Source organism: Pseudorasbora parva, chromosome 25, assembly GCF_024679245.1.
Source record: "Pseudorasbora parva isolate DD20220531a chromosome 25, ASM2467924v1, whole genome shotgun sequence".
Classification (NCBI taxonomy): Eukaryota; Metazoa; Chordata; class Actinopteri; order Cypriniformes; family Gobionidae; genus Pseudorasbora; species Pseudorasbora parva.
In genome coordinates, this window is record NC_090196.1 from 21535445 (window position 1) to 21554705 (window position 19261).

A 19261-nucleotide genomic window follows, 5' to 3' on the forward strand; every position below is an offset into this window, starting at 1 on the left:
GAAACAAACAAGTGGCATTATTTGAAGAACTCATTGCATGAAACTGCTTGGCTTTTTTGGAAGAACATCTATAAGTGTAAGCACAGGCTTAGTGACCTCACTCCGCATATGTCAACTTCCTGACCAATCGAAACCAATATGTGCATGCCCACTCTTCAGGCACAACCACATGCTATGATTTAATTTCCCCACTTGTTGCTTCAAACCCCAATCCAAGCAAGTTCTAACAAACCAGGACTGTGGGTGACGCCTTTACTCGTTCTTCACAACAAATCAGGGATTATGACTGTAGTTTCCAAGAAAAATACTGTAAAAAAGTGTGAAAATGGAAAAGTTTCACCTTCAAGTTGTTCCAAACCTGTTTCTTCCATTTATTGAACACAAAAGATGATATTTTAAAGAATGTTGGTAATCAAACGGTTGATGAACCCCATTGACTTCTATTGTATTTTCTTTTCTACTTTGGAAGTCAATGGAGGCATTAACTGCCTGGTTACAAACATTCTTTAAAATATCTTCTTTTTGTATTCAAGAGAAGAAATAAACTCATACAGGCTAGGAAAAAATTGAGGGTGAGTAAGTGATGACACCATTTCCATTTTTGGGTGAACTCTCTCTTTAATATGACATATAAACTGACATATCCATAATAGGCTTGCTCAAAAGTGGTCATAAAATTGTCGAAAACACTTATCACAATTTTATTACCTGTTATTAGATGCCAAGGGCGTGTAAGAGTAAAGAGAGAAGACTGCATTGAACATAAAACTAATTGCTGTTCTAACTTGAACTCTAGGTGTTAGACACAATTTCAAAGGTCTTGGCCTTGAGGAATGTAATAATTTTACCATTTATATCCACATATGTGAATTCATTTCACCTCAGAGGATGTCCGAAAAAGGTGCCTTCATTAAACTCACCCTTGAGCTTAAATATGCATTTTTTATTTGATGAGAATTTTTTATTTTCCAGTTCAACAACTCAAGAAGAATCTTTCTATATATTTTGTATCTTTGTATATGTTCCCATTTGCACATTAACAACTCTAGGCTCTGTGCAAACAACCAAGTTCCGTTTATGTAAACCATAATTTCTGCCATTAGTCTTCATCTTAGCCTCTGACTGATGGTCCCAACTTCCTGTGAGATGAGTCAGTGTACCCATGTCTCCGGTTCTGGATACGATAACTGGAGGAAGCCTTCCTCTCACTATCTCTGTGTGCTTCTGTCGCTTTACATTTCTACTTTTGAAGACATTAAGGAAGACATTTCTGTGCCAGAGCAGTGCTAACAGCAGCTGACACGCATTCAAAAGCCAAGCTTGAGGATTAATATTACAGTTTCTCAAACAACGAAGACCACCGGAATAGAACAGTCTGAAAATGGGGCAAATCTAGGAGTACTAAGAGTCAAACAAATCACAACTCAAATCATCAAGGACAAATTGAATTTAAAGGGGGGGGTGAAACACTCAGTTTCAGTCAATCTCATGTCAATCTTGAGTACCTATAGAGTAGTATTGCATCCTTCATATCTCCGAAAAGTCTTAAGTTTTATTATATTTATAAAAGAAATATAGGCTGTACCGAGTCTTTCCGGAAAAAAACGAGCGCCTGGAGGCGTATCGTGTGGGCGGAGCTAAAGAATGACGAAAACACCCAAAGCGGTGACGTCCTCAAGCATGGAGAAACCCATGGCTATCGAGCAGATTGAGCTAATACGTGATCCAGAATCAGGCTGAAATAAATTGAACAGGAGAAACAGCAACAGCAGGATGTCCGTCTCTGTGGTATGTACTGTATTTAGTGCCCTGCCAACATTTGTGTGTCTTTACTCGCAGTTTATGATGACATGATTTGGTTTATGGACTATTGTATGCGACTAAACCTTAGCAGTAGCAAGCAAAATGGTTTTGCACGTCAGAATAGTGTAACGTTATACATGGAACAACAATGGAGTCCGTTAGCGCATTTGAATGACGAAGCACGCAATCGTGTCATTTACTGATGTTTACTCACGCGACGATAGCCAACAGCACAGACATTTGAAGCAGTTTTACTCACCGGCTGCTTCCAAAGCAGGACCGAACCTTAATCGCTGGGACCGCTCTGTCAAAAACTGTCAAAAGTCCTGTGACAGCAGTGACCGTGGAAATCCGCGATGTTGTGAAGCTTCCCGTCATTTCTGCGTTCAAATCGGTTCAAATGCAGCGCTGCCTTCCTGGAATGCTGTGCTGAAGCGTTGAAGTCGCTTGATGTCACTCATAGGAATAAAGTGGAGCGCGGCGCGTCATGACTGGATCTGCACCTGAGCAAGTGTTTATGGGCGTGCATTTCCTCTCTCGCTCTAGTCACGCACGCGCGCACCCTTCCAGGAGAAGAGCCCGTACAAGACCTCCCGCTCTATTAACGTCAAGCCGAGCCATACTCGGAAAAAAGTATTATCCGAGTATTAATAATTAATTACTACTACCCCCCCCCCCCCACGCATTATTTACTGTAAATCTTGCCCTCTGCATCTATTGTAATATGTATTATATTAAGTTTGGTGTCAGTAATTTCATGACATTGTGACAACCAGACATAGCCAATCCTCAATGATGTGAACAACACATGAACAATTGAAACGCATCGATTTTGAATAAGCAAAAGTGGGTTGTGGTTTGAATTTCGGCCTGTTTGTCACAGAAAAATATCATATGGCGTCAGAATATGTATACAAGTTTTATGCCCAATTTTATTAACCATTTAACACTTTTTTCACTTTAGAGCCCAAATTCATATATTTTGAGTTTCCATTTTTTTTGTAAATATTTTTAGGGGATATTTCTTTAAAACTGTTGTTGTGGCACAAAACAAGATAAACCTACAATGGGAGCCTACAATGTGAAATGCAAACCCATGCAAACAAACTACAACTTGAACCACAACAATAAGAAAAGCAATAATCATAGCAGAGACACTAGAAATAAATAGCCAAACCCCCATAAATACACAGATTAACATTTAAATCTCCTTAACCTGACACTAAACTGCAAAACTAATATCCTTTAGGGTTTACAATTCTTTCAACACCTTGTCGATCACATATAAGGTCAATAACTCCACAGGCACTTTGTAAAACAGCATGCAAAACTTGCTAACAACAATCTCAACATATATGCTAACCTGACCTGAGATTGACTCTTCCATTGACTGGTCACACAGTGAAGCAGTGGACTAGTTAATGCGTAGTAGACTTTAACAGACACTCGGAGCTTATAGTTAAACAAAATACTTATTTTCCCCTAACACAATAATATTAGCCCTAACACTAGCTAGCATTAAGCCTCCTCATAAAGTAAATTTAAATTAGCTTGGTATATGGCACTCCAGCATTGAGATCATGCCATTCTCATAAATTAAAGCAACATTATCAAATCTCTCTGATGAGGAAAATCACTTGTATGAGATTTTAGTGGAAACCATGCTAATGCTAATTAGTATTTAGATCTCATGAACGTGGATCTTTCAGTCCATCTGTAATGGGTAAATGCATGTGCTACTCTTCTAAATGAGATTCAGATAGACAAAAACACTAACTAATGACCTCACAAACCCTTGATCCCTCAGTCCAACGGTCAACTGTAGTGGAAAAATGGCCAAAACTAAATGAAGCTGATCCTCATTTCCCATTTCGCTTTAAAAATAGAACAAACACAAGACAAGCCAAGACAGCCACCACTACAGCGATCTCAGCTATTTATAATCAGGCCAAAGTTATTTGACTAACAAATGTGAATATGAAAATGAGTTGTTGTTGTGCTATTTAAATTCTCAACAGGTATTGATGTTTTTAGTCAGAATTCCATAAAAGTACATTTGAAAAGTTTGTCATCTTCTACATCAAATCCCCAGCATTTCAAAGTGTCCTTATTTCTTTAAAGTAATTTCTCCTTCTTCTAAGAAGTGTGAGATTTTAAGAACATGTATAGAGCTCTTGAGACTTACTCTGGTGTCAGCGCAGACTTTGCCCTTATTATACTCCTTGTGGCTGGCTCTCTTGTCCAGTTTCCCCCAAAGGCCTTTAGCCTTCCAGTAAGTGATGGCAGCTTTCAGGCTGCTGTAGAAGCCTCTGTGGTCGGAGGGGTTCAGCTCTAGCTGCCTGCAGAGGATGCTGAAAGCCTGCAGTGTGCCTTTACAAGTAGTGGCCTGAACAAAATTCTCAAAGAGCTGGCCGGCCTGAGACGCGCGCTCATCCTCCGTCTCCCCCATCTCTTTCCCTCTGCTGACAGGGGACTCAGTCAGGGTTTGGTTGGTGCTGGCATTCCTTTCCAAGACTGGGGAAAGAAAAGGAACAGAGGGTTTTTATTTGCTTCTAGACTTAGATGAAAGTGAGTGCCATATATTTCATTATCTGCAATCCACAATCTGTATAGGAAAAAACATCCTATATATGGGAATACAAAGCAGCAAAATGACTAAAAATGGTAGGCTGTTGACATCGCCTGAATTGATTTACTGCTTTAGGGCTCTGATTGCAGCCTGTCGAAACTGTTTGTATATAAAGGTCAATTATCTCAATAAAACATCACTGTCCTTATAAGAATGAAAGACGTGCACAACTACATTTCATAAAGGTCAGAGCTTTTTAAACTGGGTTCCACAGGTCTTTGAATTTATTTGATATTTTTCACCAAATAATTTGGTATAATATAATACTAAAACTAACTAAACCAAATAAACAAAAATATATAAAGTGAAAAAAGTAAATAAATGCATACATTTAAAATGAAAATAAACACTATATATATATATATATATATAGTGAAATAAAGTATATATATATATATATATATATATGCTGACATTTTTATATGCTTTATAAAAATAAAATATGTTAAGTGAAAAAGTAAATAAATATAAAATATATATGCATGCATCTATTTACTTTATCACTTTATATATGTGTATTTTATTTTATTTATTTAATGCATTTTTGTTTATCACTTTATATATTTGTGTTTTATTTGTATATAAAATATTTATATATATATATATATATATATATATATATATATATATATATATATATATATATATAATAAAAATATAAAATTACTAGTTGACTGCTGAACAGCTAGTCAGCCATCCTAAACCATAGGTAATAATGTATACATGCCAATTTTTGGCAATATGGATCATCGTACAATGCCTTGTAAAACACAATGCATTCTGTCCTGAATACTACTGGTACATCAAATGAAAATGCTCTAGAGTCTGAGGACACAAAAACACTTGGCATGTGCTGCAAAAAAGGCCAGAAGAGTCACGTTAACCCAGAGTCTAGAGCTTGATAGGATTACTGCATGCAGAGCAAATGGGACAGAACAAAGGAATGCTAAAAATCAGGACACCAAGTTTGGCCCAGTTGAAGACAACCTGTGAGCCAGAAAAATCTGTGCACCAAGAGTGGCCTTCACATTCTTCAAAATGTCTCCTTTTGTGCAGTGCAGAAGAGCGTTAAGAGGTGTGGAATGACGTGATGATGGGACTATCATGCATGTGTCCTTCAGTTGAATCCAGTAAGTGAATGGAGAGTTGATTGTGAATTTGGGAGTGAAACCAGATATGTGAATGATTTGAATGCGTGTCAGAGGTCATCTGAACGAGCGAGCAGACTTGTCAAAAGCTCAAGCTCGATAGCAATCCAGCATCTCTCTCTCGATTAACACTCCTGAGGGTCACTTGAGTCTCACTAGCCTAATCAAATCTGGCAGCTGACGAGACCTTCTCATTTATCTGCAGGGTTGTATTATTTGCTCTCTCCTCATTCAGTCATTTGTCCCAATGTTTGTTATCATTTTCCCTGGTCCTCTACTATTCACTCTCCAAAAAACATACACACAAAAAATATATAACTTGACTCAAATTACTAGTCCTTGAATTCACCAAGGACCATATTTTTATGTCATCAACAGTCAGTCCAGCCAATGCAGTGTGGGAAAGTTCCCATTGCTAAATTTAACCATGCTGAAAAAGCATCAGGGGATATTTCTTGAAGCAAGATGTACCAGGAAAGTTGCCTGACACAGAATAATAATTGTGTGTGAGTAAAACGGCAAGACGGACCACATTTAGAAGCTACAAATCATATTGTCTCTACTGATAGGACCAGCCTCTCGACAGATGGCTCAACTGCAAGCAAGGGAATTCAAGTTAACACCGTTCCATTGCCTTCGGAGATATTTTTCCAACAGGATCATGCACATTTGCCCATCCTGTCTATCATTAAGAGACAATAAACTAGTCCATGCTAAGGTCACTGTGCCTCCCAAACAAATTCCCTCCGACAGTTCAGACCTGCAGTCTTTCACCATTAGGTCTTGATGGATTTTTTTGCAGGAGCTTCAGCTTTGAAGGAACCATCAAAGGGTTCAAACGCATCCCAGTGGATTTGACAGAAAGCAGCACCACTTAAAACTGGAATTCCTAACAGCCAACATTCCTACACCACTAAGATTATTCATGTGACCTAAAGGAGCACACAAATGGGAAGATGACCTCCTCTATTATTTATTTGATAAAAAAATACAGTAAAACAGTAATATTGTGAAATGTTATTAAGGTTTTTAATATAATTTTAAATTGAATTTATTCCTGTGATGGCAAAGGATAATTTTCAGCATCATTACTCCAGTCTTCAGTGTCGCATGATCCATCATTCTAATATTTAGTGCTCAAGAAACATTTCTTATTTTCAATATTGAATGAAAAAAGTTGTGCTGCTTAATATTTGAGGAAGCGGAGATGCACTACCGTTCAAAGTTTGGTGTATGATAAAAATATTATATATATATATATATATATATATATATATATATATATATATATATATATATATATATATATATATATATATATATATATATATATATATATATATATATATATATATATATATATAAAAATACTTTTTTCAACAATGGCTAATTACATTTTTAAAAAGTGACAGTAAAAACATTTATGTCGTCACAAAAAAAATTATATTTCAAATAAATGCTGGTCTTTTGAACTTTCTATTCATAAAATTCTGGGGGGGGGGGTATTATGCAGCACAAATGTTTTTAAATCTGACAATAGAAATGTCTCTTGAGCAAACAAAAGATAACAAATTTGTTCAAACACACAGGTTTCCATGTTTTATGGGGAATTTACAAAGATAGAATTATTTTTAGAATGTAAACATATCCCTTAACCTTCAACCTACCCGTTGCAAAAAATAAATAAATAAATAAATAAATAAATAAATAAATAAATAACTTAAGTGTTTTTAATTGCTGGTATTACTGTCTTTGTGGTCCCCATATACTTACATTTAGTCCCCATATTGTAGGTTTACCAGGAAACACACACACAAGCAGTCTTTCATGTTTGTAGGGAAAGTACACCCAACAGAGTCAACACAGATTAGTAGTTTACTGCCTGAAGTATTACAGTACCAACAAACAAAAGTAACCAGAGAGCACTGCTGCTGTCTAGGAGAGTTTGGTTACACTGGTTGAAGTGACATTGGTAATTGTTAGCCTGCTGACCTATTAGAAGCAAGCATCATGTATATGTAATTGTATTTTTTTTAAACATTAATAATTTAATAACAATGCTGTTAAATGTAATCTTTAGCAATTATAAAATTGAATAGTATATACTTTTAATATATAGGATTTTAAACAGAGGACATGTCAAAGAATGTTGACAGACATGGTAGCGCACTTTGCCAGAAACTCCTGAGAAATAAAACATTTAAAAGAAATGTCTCAAACGTTTTATTCTTTAAAGGGACCTTTATTCCCAATGAGTTTTTCAAACTTTTGAAAGTAAACAAAGTGAAAAGTGCATAAAAGTCTCTTTCTGCAGTTTTTTCCAGAGGCAGGATATCTGATATTGTATGAGGTCCAAGTCCTTCCTGTTTGTGCACTTTTTACTGCTTTGTGGTGGACAAAGAATTCAAAGCAGCCTCTCTAGATCACATCAGTGCTAAAATGTTGGCACATTTAAGGATTTTAAAATATAATGGGCTAATATCACTAGCAAATCAGCTATTTTCAGTTCATGGTTCTTGAAAATGACATACAATATCTCTTGTTCCAACATTCTCTGCAAAACGGCACAACTTATACATTAGGCATAATGAATGTAGGTCATGTAGGTCAAACCCGTAATGAGTTCTCTAGAGTAATGTCTTCAGTAAAGATTTGGTCGAGTGACATTGAACTGGGCAACACCCCTATGTAACCAGGAATCCCTAAAGTCATCAAAATCAACACCAGGCCTTCAAATCACACCAGATATATAACTGATATATACTGCGGTTGTGCAAAAAAATAACACATTGTGAGGCATTTATTAAGAACTTTAGAGGAAAACTGATCTTTGAACTAGGTCTCTATATTTTGAGGGTTAAATCAAATGTACTAAAATGTCATGCTATGTTGAATTGAAAAATTTTCAAAGTCCCCAAAAAATGGAAATCCTTTTGCTTTTAGTATGAATATGTTAGTCTTCATGTTATCTATGAGCGAGTGTGCTCTAAAACATTTAGAATATATAAGCAAAGCGTTCAAAACTCAAAAATCAATGATGTTAATGACATTGCTTTGTACTTCAGTTTTTCAGCTGTACTCATCAATCTTTCGTGTCCAATCAAACGCTCCCTACATTGGGGTAAAATCAGTCACTCATTCACTATTTTCTACATGCTGAATGGCACATAGTGCACTATATAATTTATAGGTAACTATTCAGACAGTGTAAATATGCTTTCCATTGGGGTGAATGAAGTCCATTGTCAAGTAGTGAAGAACACAGTCTGCACCAGTCCAGAGACACGATAGCACATAGTGGATCATAAGCATGAGTCGGCACATGCTAAAAAATGAATCAGTCTCAAATGAATTCTGCACATAATGCTTTATTTTAAAGCGATAGGGAGGATTTTAGGAGGAGAAAGGGTTAAATATTAGGAGGAAACTCCAGCTTTACCAAACGGTGATAAATAAAACACTATTGGCCATTTAAAAAAAAGGGGATGAGCTGTTCAATATGTCCTGCCCTGTCTTCCGGTGTCAGAATAATTGAATAATGCTATGCGTTTCAAGGCACTTCAGTGGGGCTTTAAGATATTTGAGGAAAAAAACGATGGATCTACCAAATGCAACTGGTTGCACATTAACAAATCTTGCTGTACTGCTGTATTAATGTTATGGAAGCCCATTTCTGCCTCAGAGAAAAAAATATATATTTTAGGTATTGACTCTCTCATAATCACTACTTTAAATCTCATTGCTCACAATTGCGACTTTTGTATTGTAATTTTGACTTGTGTGATTTATTATAATTTCAACATGAAATCTCTCACAGGGTTTCTTTTTAACGTTTTTTCAATTGTGGATTTTATTTTTCACTCTGAAGCAGACACAGGCTTCCATATAACACGGATACACTCTTGGAGAAACATTCTGGTGGTTCTGCTCAGAATAGCCAGGTCTCAAGTTTCAAGTACTGGCGTGGTGTGATTCTATAGCAGTGCAGCAATGTACAGCAGGTTCAAGGCCTTGACATCAAGCTAATGAAGACCTGGGGTAAGTAATCCTAGGCTATGCAGAAAATCATTTGCAGAGTTTGTCTAAACTTTAAAAACACAATCCATAAATATGATTTTTGTTTTGTTTTGAGCTTGTTCTATTCTTGCAGACATCAAGATTTCTGGCAGCATCTTTAACTGATCCTGTTGTGCGGATGATATGATCCTTACGATAACAAACCCACAACTTTCCACTTCCTCTAACGTTCTCTAACCCACTGGGAAGCAGAAGGAAGAATTATAACGGAAACATGAATGTAGAAACAAGCAGGTCAAATATCAACTAAATGAACACACCCAAACATTTCCAACTAAAAAAAATTGCGTTCTCTGGATAAAAGTCTTTGTTGCACTACAACAGGATGGCCAAATGTAAACCATGTATTCTCTAGGGTGAACGGATTTAGGTTTTAGATTTTATACACTCCCATTTTACAAATGGAAACCTCCTACTAACCTTTGCCATGACATAAAAATACATATGAGGTTAATTAAAATAACAGAGTCAGTCATTTAAATACTTTTATTATCAATCTTCAAGTGTTCAAATCTTCAAGATATCAAGTGTTAACATGAAGCAACTTTTACAGGTCTTCATATTCTCCTCTCTGGCTCTTGAAAAAGTACAACCAGAGTTGAAAGCATTATTTATTCCACATGAATCAGCTGAAGTCTGACTAACCCGCTGGTGGGGTTGTTTTATCATGAACGACACTAACTTCCTTCTAAGCAAATCAGTGTGGCAAAAAAAATCCAATAAGAGAACTTATGCAATTCCACGAAAAGCTTGAGAGGATCACTGCAGTTCAAGAGGTATACAGAGGTTGTTATTTTGAGAGATGTCCACAGTGCAGCAGATAAACTTTCAGCATTCACATCTATGGATAATTGGAGTCAAGCCATTTGAACTGAACTTTGTCTTAGCTTAAAAAAATGGAAATGACTGGAAATGACTTAAAAAGCTTAGACAAGCCCTGACAGCATTTGTGTTCGAGTCATTATTTCCCTAGTCCTCATCTTCTCTGCGACTTTATATCTCACAATTAACACTGCAAGTAAATCACTTGTATATGCGACTAAATCTTCACTCTGGGCGACTAAACAATATCTATCTTAATAAACTCTTACACTCTTGCCAGTGTGTGTTAAAGGCCAAGTATGAGTTTAGCATAGATATATTTTCACCCACTGAACACTCTGAAATGGACACTCGTGAGTGGTTCAGCATCAGTTCGGTCAAATGCTTTGCCAGCCTGGTTTAGCCACCGCTCACTTCTCTTTAACCACAGCCATCTGGAGGCTGTCTCTGCTTGCTTTGCTATATTATTCACCAGGTTCTTACGGGCTGCCCCTCTAACCCAAAGCATCCCCAATGCTCTCCAAAGTGACTGTCCCGGGAACCCCCTGCAACCCATCTCCACTGGTCGATTGCAGGCTCTCCAACCTCTCTGCTGGCTCTCAGAGATGAGCAACTGATACTTCCCTAGCTTCCGTTCATGTGCCTCCTCAATCCTTTCCTCCAAGGGTACCGTTAGCTCTATTAGGGCCATCTGCCTTGTTGCTTGGGACCAGAGCACGATGTCTGGTCGGAGGCTGGTGACGGCAATCTCCTCTGGAAACTTGAGTTGCCTTACGAGATCAACTCTCATCTCCCAGTCCACTGCCGTACCAAGGATCCCTAAACATCTGTCCTCCTTGACTGCCTTCTCCCCAGGTCTGAGGAAGCCAATGAAGCAGGGGCCTTTTTTTTGGCCTTAGTTCTTTTCCGCTTCCTCTCCTTCTCCAGTCCATCGGCCAGTTGCGCCAGCACCTGGTCACGGCGCCACCTAAACCTCCCTTCAGTCAGGCCTGCCCGACAGGACGACAGAATGTGCTCCAGGTTTGCTGGTCTCTTGCACTGCGTACAGGAGGGATCCTCTGTCAGCCTCCATCTTTGGAGGTTTGTTAGTGTTGGCAGCGCATCGTACACTGAACTAAGGAGGAACTTTATCCGATGCCCCTCCATGTTCCAGATGTCCTTCCAACTGAGAGATCTTCCTCTTACACTCTCCCACCGGGTCCAGCTGCCTTGCTGTTTAATGGCTACTGCCCGGGCTTTGTCTACTTTCTTCCTCCACAGCTCGAATTTCCTTCTGCACCATCCCTTTCCGGTCCTTTGCCCTTGCCTCCTTCCAGCTTGCTCGGGTGATGACTCCAAAGCCCAGCCTTCCCTGATTCACCGTGCCCATGATGTCAGCATGTTGTAAGCGCTCCTCTGCTTGCCTCAGAGCTCCACTGGCATTCCACTTCCGTCCTGTCTTCACTACGATGTTCGCCTGTTGCACAGCCTGATCATCGCTGTCGCGCAACATCATGGCCAACCGGACTTTGGCTGTCTTAAATTCCTCCATGACTGATGTAATTGGCAATTGCAATTACACGATAAAAAAAATTAGCTCGATAATTTTTCCGGCCGCGATAATTGCCATTTGCATGCTTTTTTGTTTTCCTTATCTCGCTCGTTGACTGCGCACACCTCGTCCGTTTGGGGAGGTGTTTTACTCGGCGCGCAGACCGGGTGCTGCGTGATGAGACGTCATTCTCGGCCAGCAGTCTCACGCACTCCACGTCGACGTCATTTTTGCCGCGCGCACCCTCACGCTTGAGCGGACGCGTTAATTCTTCAGTTCGATCTTTGTGTGCTAAAAAGGCACATGAGTTTCTGTAGATATAGAAATACACATGATTTTCATTTATTTGGCAAAAAAAGGAGACTGTCATCAATGTCTTTTCTCTTGCTGTATTAAAATATCCCTTTCTTCAGAGATGGTCATGTTCAGTTTGTGCATGATTAGGCTATGATATAATTTTTTTTAAAGGGATCCCCTGGTGTTGAGACTTGTATGGCTTAATATAACATAAATGATGTCTCTTACTGAATTATGTAGTAGACAACCCATGAAAGATCTACGTTATTTTAAAAATCGATTTTATATTTGGACCATGGGCGGCGCCATTTTGTTTGCGTTCTAGGTTGATGACGTAGAGTGGTTGAACTCCTCAATCAGCTGGCGTTACCCGTAGCTATTTTTACCACAACGCAACTCGAAAATTGTTTCAGAGTTAAACAAAACAAATGAATTCCTTTGTAATTATACTTAAAACACACTCAAACATACATGTGCACACAAACTCACCTACACAAGTCACAAACAGATCGGCGGGCGCGCACACGACAGGCTGCTCTGTCTCAATCGAGATGTTGGGCTGCTCAGTCTCCACGACAGGGGCTGAATCCGAAATCGACCCTATACCCTTAAATAGGGCATTATTTGAAGGGACGGACATTTGTAGTGTTGTCCGACACCATAGTGCATGTTCGAGTGCAGTCATTCAGTCTCACGTTCCACCGCAATAACGAGTAAAGCCGATTTACAAACAGCTGTCCGACTACACGCACTCAAACATACATGTGCACACAAACTCTCTCTCTCACACAGACTCACACACACCCCAACAGATCGGCGCGAACACACACACACACACACACACACCCCCCAACAGATCGGCGCGAACACACACACACCCCAACAGATCGGCGCGAACACACACACACACACACACGCACGCACGCACTGCGCGCGCATACATAACCCTCAATCTATTCCCTGTGTTGATATCCTGTTCAACACATCCTGTTTCCTAGATAGACTGTTGATAGTAGATTAACTATAATGCCTAATGTGACCAGCAGAGGGAAATATCTAGGTAGGACGATGGGATAAAGTAACGTGAGGAAGAGAGGCAGGATGTTTTGGTGATGATGCATGCGATTGAGACAGAGCAGTCAGGTGTGTGTGTGCGCGCCCGCCGATCTGTTTGTGACTTGTGTAGGTGAGTTTGTGTGCACATGTATGTTTGAGTGTGTTTTAAGTACAATTACAAAGCAATTCATTGGTTTTGTTTAACTCTGAAACAATTTTCGAGTTGCGTTGTGGTAAAAATAGCAACGGGTAACGCCAGCTGATTGAGGAGTTCAACCACTCTACGTCATCAACCTAGAACGCAAACAAAATGGCGCCGCCCATGGTCCAAATATAAAATCGATTTTTTAAATAACGTAGATCTTTCATGGGTTTTCAACCACATAATTCAGTAAGAGACATCATTTATGTTATATTAAGCCATACAAGTCTCAACACCATGGGATCCCTTTAATACTGTATCCTAAATTGTGGATAATTAATATCTCATATGCTGAAGTACATTTCTGGATTAAAAGAAAAAGAAAAAAGAACTGTACAGAACGGAAAACCGTGACCCTAAAACCGTGATACGAACCGAACCGTGGGTTTTGTGAACAGCGCCGCCCCTAATATGCACCTAAAACACAATCATCCGTTGCAGTTTTCATCCATTTTATTTATTGTTTTTGCTACTTATTTAAATGCATTTAAATTTTTTAAACAGAGTCCATGCTTTTATTGTTTTTGGTTGTTTTGTTAATTTATTGTGGTTATTTAAAATGTTTTCCTTTTTTAGTGATAAATAGTCTTTAGAAATTAAAGTTTATTGATCTTTGAAAAGGTGTACCTGCATTTTTATGCCATTATCATTATTTTAGATTAAACTAGTCTCAGAAAGACAATATTATTGATTATCGCAATTTCTTGGCCAATTTATTGTCCAGCAAAATTTGTTATCGTGACAGGCCTAATAGTAGAATAGTAATTATTATGTATTTTATTACTGAAACATGACCAATAATGTCTTAAGCACCACATATAATACCACGCACACATATAATAGAATACTCGATTACTAAAAGAATATTATATTATATTATATTATATTATATATATATATATATTTCAGTGTTCTAACTTTCTCAGAATTAAAAACGTCTGAACGATATATCGAAATACATACATACACTATAATGCTTATATTCTCTTTTGGTTCGGTTTTCCCAGTTCCTGTTTGCCTGTGACACCTAGTTTCCATGCCAGTTTGTTCCCTTGATTAAATATTCTGTTCACCTGTTGTCCAAATAATTTGCTCAGTTCCTCTGTGTATTTAATGCTGCCTTCACCTGCTATCGGAAATTTCGCACTTCCTACTTCTGAAGTCATGAGCTAACTGTATTCAAACTTTGACTTTTGTTCATGCCCAATTTTTTAACAAGGAAACTAGTATTTGCAATTATTCGATTATGCGCATGAAGGCAGAATCCGTCCTGTCTTCATTCAGTTCATTGTTCAGTGTTGTGCAATTTAAAAGGTTTTGATATCTGTTTACCCTGAGTCTTCCAGTGGATTTTTTTTTAAAATAAAGTGTTTCCTTGACCCGTGAAATCTATTTGCGTCAAATAAAATTGTGATGGTTTAACATTTGAAAATAAAACTAAGACATAAATAATTATATTGTATTTTTACAGTTGTACTTGTAAATAAATTTATTTTAGACAATTTATTTTTTACAGTACAATAGTTAAAATGCTACAATATATTTATTTTGTTTAATATATTTAATATTAATATTAAAATTTAAATCTATATTATATTAGGTTCACTTAATGGTTACTAAAAGAGGTTTGTGTTATCTCTTGTAAAGATTAAACCCAAGTAAGATCAAATAAAAAAATAGCTTTAAAAAAAGCTTTTTATAAATTATTTTATTTTGCTCTGTCCAACAAAATCACCCCACTCATTCTAAAATTATAAGACTTTTTCCAAATATAGACATTTAATTCATTTGGTGAATATTCTTGTATTTCTTTACATCGAAATATATATTGCAGAAAAAGTAAATTTAAATAAATTTAAATAGAAAAAGTTTAAAAAAAATCCAATAAAAGGGCAGCCCTAGTTGCAACTTTAGATCTCACACAATACCGACTTTATACCTCACAATTGTACCTTCTTACCTCACAATTGCGACTTCATTGCTCATAACTCACAATTGCAACTTTACTGCATATTGCGACTTCATGCTTACAATTGGGACTAATTACTCAAAATTGCTACTTTACATTTCATAATTACGACTCTCTCACAATTGCAATTGCAGATCTTTCCTCGTGCCTGTGGTAAAGCTGTGGCTGAAATCCATTTGATAGAGAAACACCGTAGTTGTAGTGTATTTCTGTCTTACTCTGTGCTCAGGACGGCCCTTATAACCTTATAAGTCAATGGCATATTCCAGGAAGCGGGATTGTGTAACAGTATCATTTTGCCCTATAGGCAACAGAGATACAACATATTGAAAAGCTCTAATAAACAAACCACATAATCTGGAAGAGAGACTAAACAGATTAAGAAAAGCAAACACCTAACGGTGCGTCTCGTACACTGCATTATGAGAGTGCATTTAAACTAAAGGGGGTTAAACTTCAGCAACAAGACGTAGCCTACTTGTCTTAGGGAAAAAAAGAACAAATATTTATCTAGACAACTTGAAATTCATTACGTCATAAACTAAACACACCAATACAGAACAAACACCTGGGGAGGCAATATCAAGTTATTCATCAATTGAGACATTTGATGCCAGTCTGAGCTTGTTGAGCTCTACAGTCTAAGCAATAGACACTAACAATGAGTAATCCTGGACAACAGGGAGAAAGAAAAACACTAGTCTAACCAAAACTATTCATGTTACATATATCACATAAGTTAGGAAACTTCCATCAGCATGAAGAAACACAATCACAGTTGGGAAATCATCTGTCAACGGTTCACCTGAGAAGAGTCATGACCATTTGTAACTTATCTCTCTCTCTAAGTGAATCTGTAATATTTAGCTAAATTTCCTAAAGAAACTGTGGTCTTCATGCTCTTTGATAAGTGGTGCCTTATACTGCAAGTCCAATCAGATGTGTTAATAAGACTCTATATGGAATAAAAAAGAGTACTGTTGAAATGAGAGATATATATATATATATATATATATATATATATATATATATATATATATATATATATATATATATATATATATATATAAAACAAATAAAAGTTATTTATCAAGAGACACATTTGACAGCAGTCTAACCAATACAAACTAACTGAGTAATCCTGGACAACAGAAAACTCTAGTCTAATCAAAACTATTCATGTTACATACCACATAAATTAGGAAACTTCCATCAGCATAAAGAAAAAAAAGGGGGGGGAAAAATCAGCTGTTAAGAGTTTATCTGAGAAGAATCATATCAGTTTGTAACTTGTAACTTAGTAACTGTGTTTTGTAATATTTTAGCTAGTATAACAGATGCAGAACATCCTTCAGATAGATAGGGCCTACGTTGAAGAAAATGTTGTCATTTTAGCCAGTGGCTGTATCAGGCAAAAGATAAATGATAAAATAGAAAAAACGCTTTCCTGCTGTAGTGGCATTATCTTGAAGATAAACTAACACAAACCACAAGCCCAGACAGGTGATGAGCACTCCAAAGGCTGTAGTCAATTATTTACACCACTCTTGAAACTAACCTGGCTAAGATGTAATCAAACACCCGATTGGATATCCAATAACTTTGTTAACAAATGCGTTCATTCATTATAATAACATACGTATCATAACGAAAGAATATATAACCTAACTAAACCTCTTTATTTATGTAGTAATATAATGTTATTTCCATTTGTATGGCAGCAGTGTATCCTGTCAATGCAGCGCGTGCCCAATATAGCGCGTCACTTCTAGTTTCCCAGCAGCTCAAATGAAGTGATCAACAAACTTACTTTTTCCGTTGTAATGTGACTTTCGGCTTCAACGACAGCCGTAGAATCTGTTTGACAAGAGGTCGGTATTATCCGTAAGCTAGCATATGACCTCTGAAGTTTATCTCGTAGAGAGAAATGTTTGTATCTTATGATTCCATCCACTCGGTTGTTGATATCTGTCGCGCTCGCGACTCACTGGCTCTTTATGCCCTGTTATAATTAGAGGCGGCGCTTCCCATGACGCCCAATGGGAAGTTCAGATAAACTTGGAAGGCGAATCCCACTGTTGATTTTTTCATCAGGCGTCTGTATAATTTACTTTATTTTACCTGAAAAATTGTCTTGAGGGATTAAGCAAAACTAAACATGTAATTGAAATGCTTTTAACAGTAAAAAAATACAAAAACAAACAAACAAAACAAAAATACTAGATGCTCAGGTTTGAATACAATTGTTCTTGTAAAATATGATATACCTAGGGTGCAACACATCGATTGCAAAACGTTTCATTAATACGAATAGAACACATAGGCTACTACACAATTCACAGCATGAAAATAATAATCCCAGGCCTATGCATGAATTATTGTAACATAAAAAGAGTTTCTCTCTCCACACACAAAAGCAAGCTTATGTTTTACTGCCCTGTACCAGCTGTCCTGCAGACGCCTCAAGATTCAGGCCCCTAACCTGTACAATTATCCTTTAACACTCTAATTTTACCAAACTCCCAGAAATTACACCACCAAAAGCCTTTACTCAAAGTCAATTATTTCATTGTTAATTATATTTTTTATATATAAACAATATGCTTCTATATTAGTATTTGAGTCTTGATGAGCATGGATTTTGTCTTACCTACAACAGTGGAACAGTTCTGGCTCGAACGCCTTGGTTTACTCGCACACATGCTGGCAGGTGTTTCATTAGGACAGCGAATCACAGCGGTGGACGAGACGTTGTGCACTGCCGCCATCTACTGGACTCTTAAAGGATGTGCACGCTTCATGCATTTCGAGAAGAGGTGCGCCTTAAAGTGCTGTCAGAGTTGTTCATTTGTCCCCCGGTTTCACAGGCAAGGCCAGTCTAGTCTAGTCCAAGACTAAAATGGATGCTTGAGCTGTTATAACTGAAAGCAACTTACCCAGATATATCTTCAAATGTGTCAACGTTTTGTCTCAAGATGCACACCAGTCATTTTTAAGGCACGCTTATAAAAGGTAGCCTACTTAACTCTTTTCCTGCCAGAGTTGAGCTTTAAAAAAAATTAAAAAAAAAAAAATTGTAATGGCCCATAGAACATTTTGTTGTATGAATATCTGAGCATGCAATATATCCATAGAAAATGTTTATTAAATTTGATCAGGGATCATGGGAGACATGCACAACCAGTGAATAGGGAAATCAATTCCCTATGAAAAGGATTCCCTATGACAATATTCCTATGACATATTAGATATTATTATGAAAATGTTGCCAATATATAGTTTCTTTTTCATTATGTTGCCACAATAACCCATTAACAATATAGAGTGTGTACATTGCATTGAATGGAACTAGGCAATGCAAGTTTATATACATTTTATACACTGTGGTAATTCAAAGTGCTTTACACAAGGGATTTAAAACAACATAAAAGCAATGAAAATTAATAGAGTTAAAAAAGTAAAAAGATGATATAAACTTCTCATCTGGCAAACAGCTCTTTTACTGTGATATTCTACTCAAATGTTGCATAAAGTAAAATGGTACGTCAATCAATTCCATTTTATATATATTTTTTTCATATCATAGTTGAGAGAATCTTTAAATAAAGTTTGGTTAAACCTAAAAAATTCCCATTGTTTTTGCATATAGGCTGTCATGCCATGTAATTTTATTGTTTAAACAGCCGAGTCAGCTGACACATTACAGGAATAAAATTGTAAAAAAATA

General features: G+C 37.1%; 1 protein-coding gene across 4 annotated transcripts in view; it reads right to left on the reverse strand.

Moving 5' to 3' along the window:
• mical2b (microtubule associated monooxygenase, calponin and LIM domain containing 2b) overlaps positions 1-18263 on the reverse strand; it is a 64487-nt gene extending 46224 nt beyond the window's left edge. For 3 of the 4 annotated variants that reach the window (XM_067436126.1, XM_067436124.1, XM_067436127.1), the window contains exons 1-2: positions 18185-18263; positions 3989-4317 (exon numbers count right to left, since the gene is read on the reverse strand). In XM_067436126.1, the coding sequence (XP_067292227.1) occupies positions 3989-4317; positions 18185-18236 (381 nt within the window). In that variant the 5' untranslated portion in view covers positions 18237-18263. Of the gene's footprint in view, positions 1-3988; positions 4318-17344; positions 17510-18184 lie in introns of those variants that run through there. The other variant, XM_067436125.1, reaches the window with a different exon arrangement.
• Positions 18264-19261: the final 998 nt, after the last annotated feature.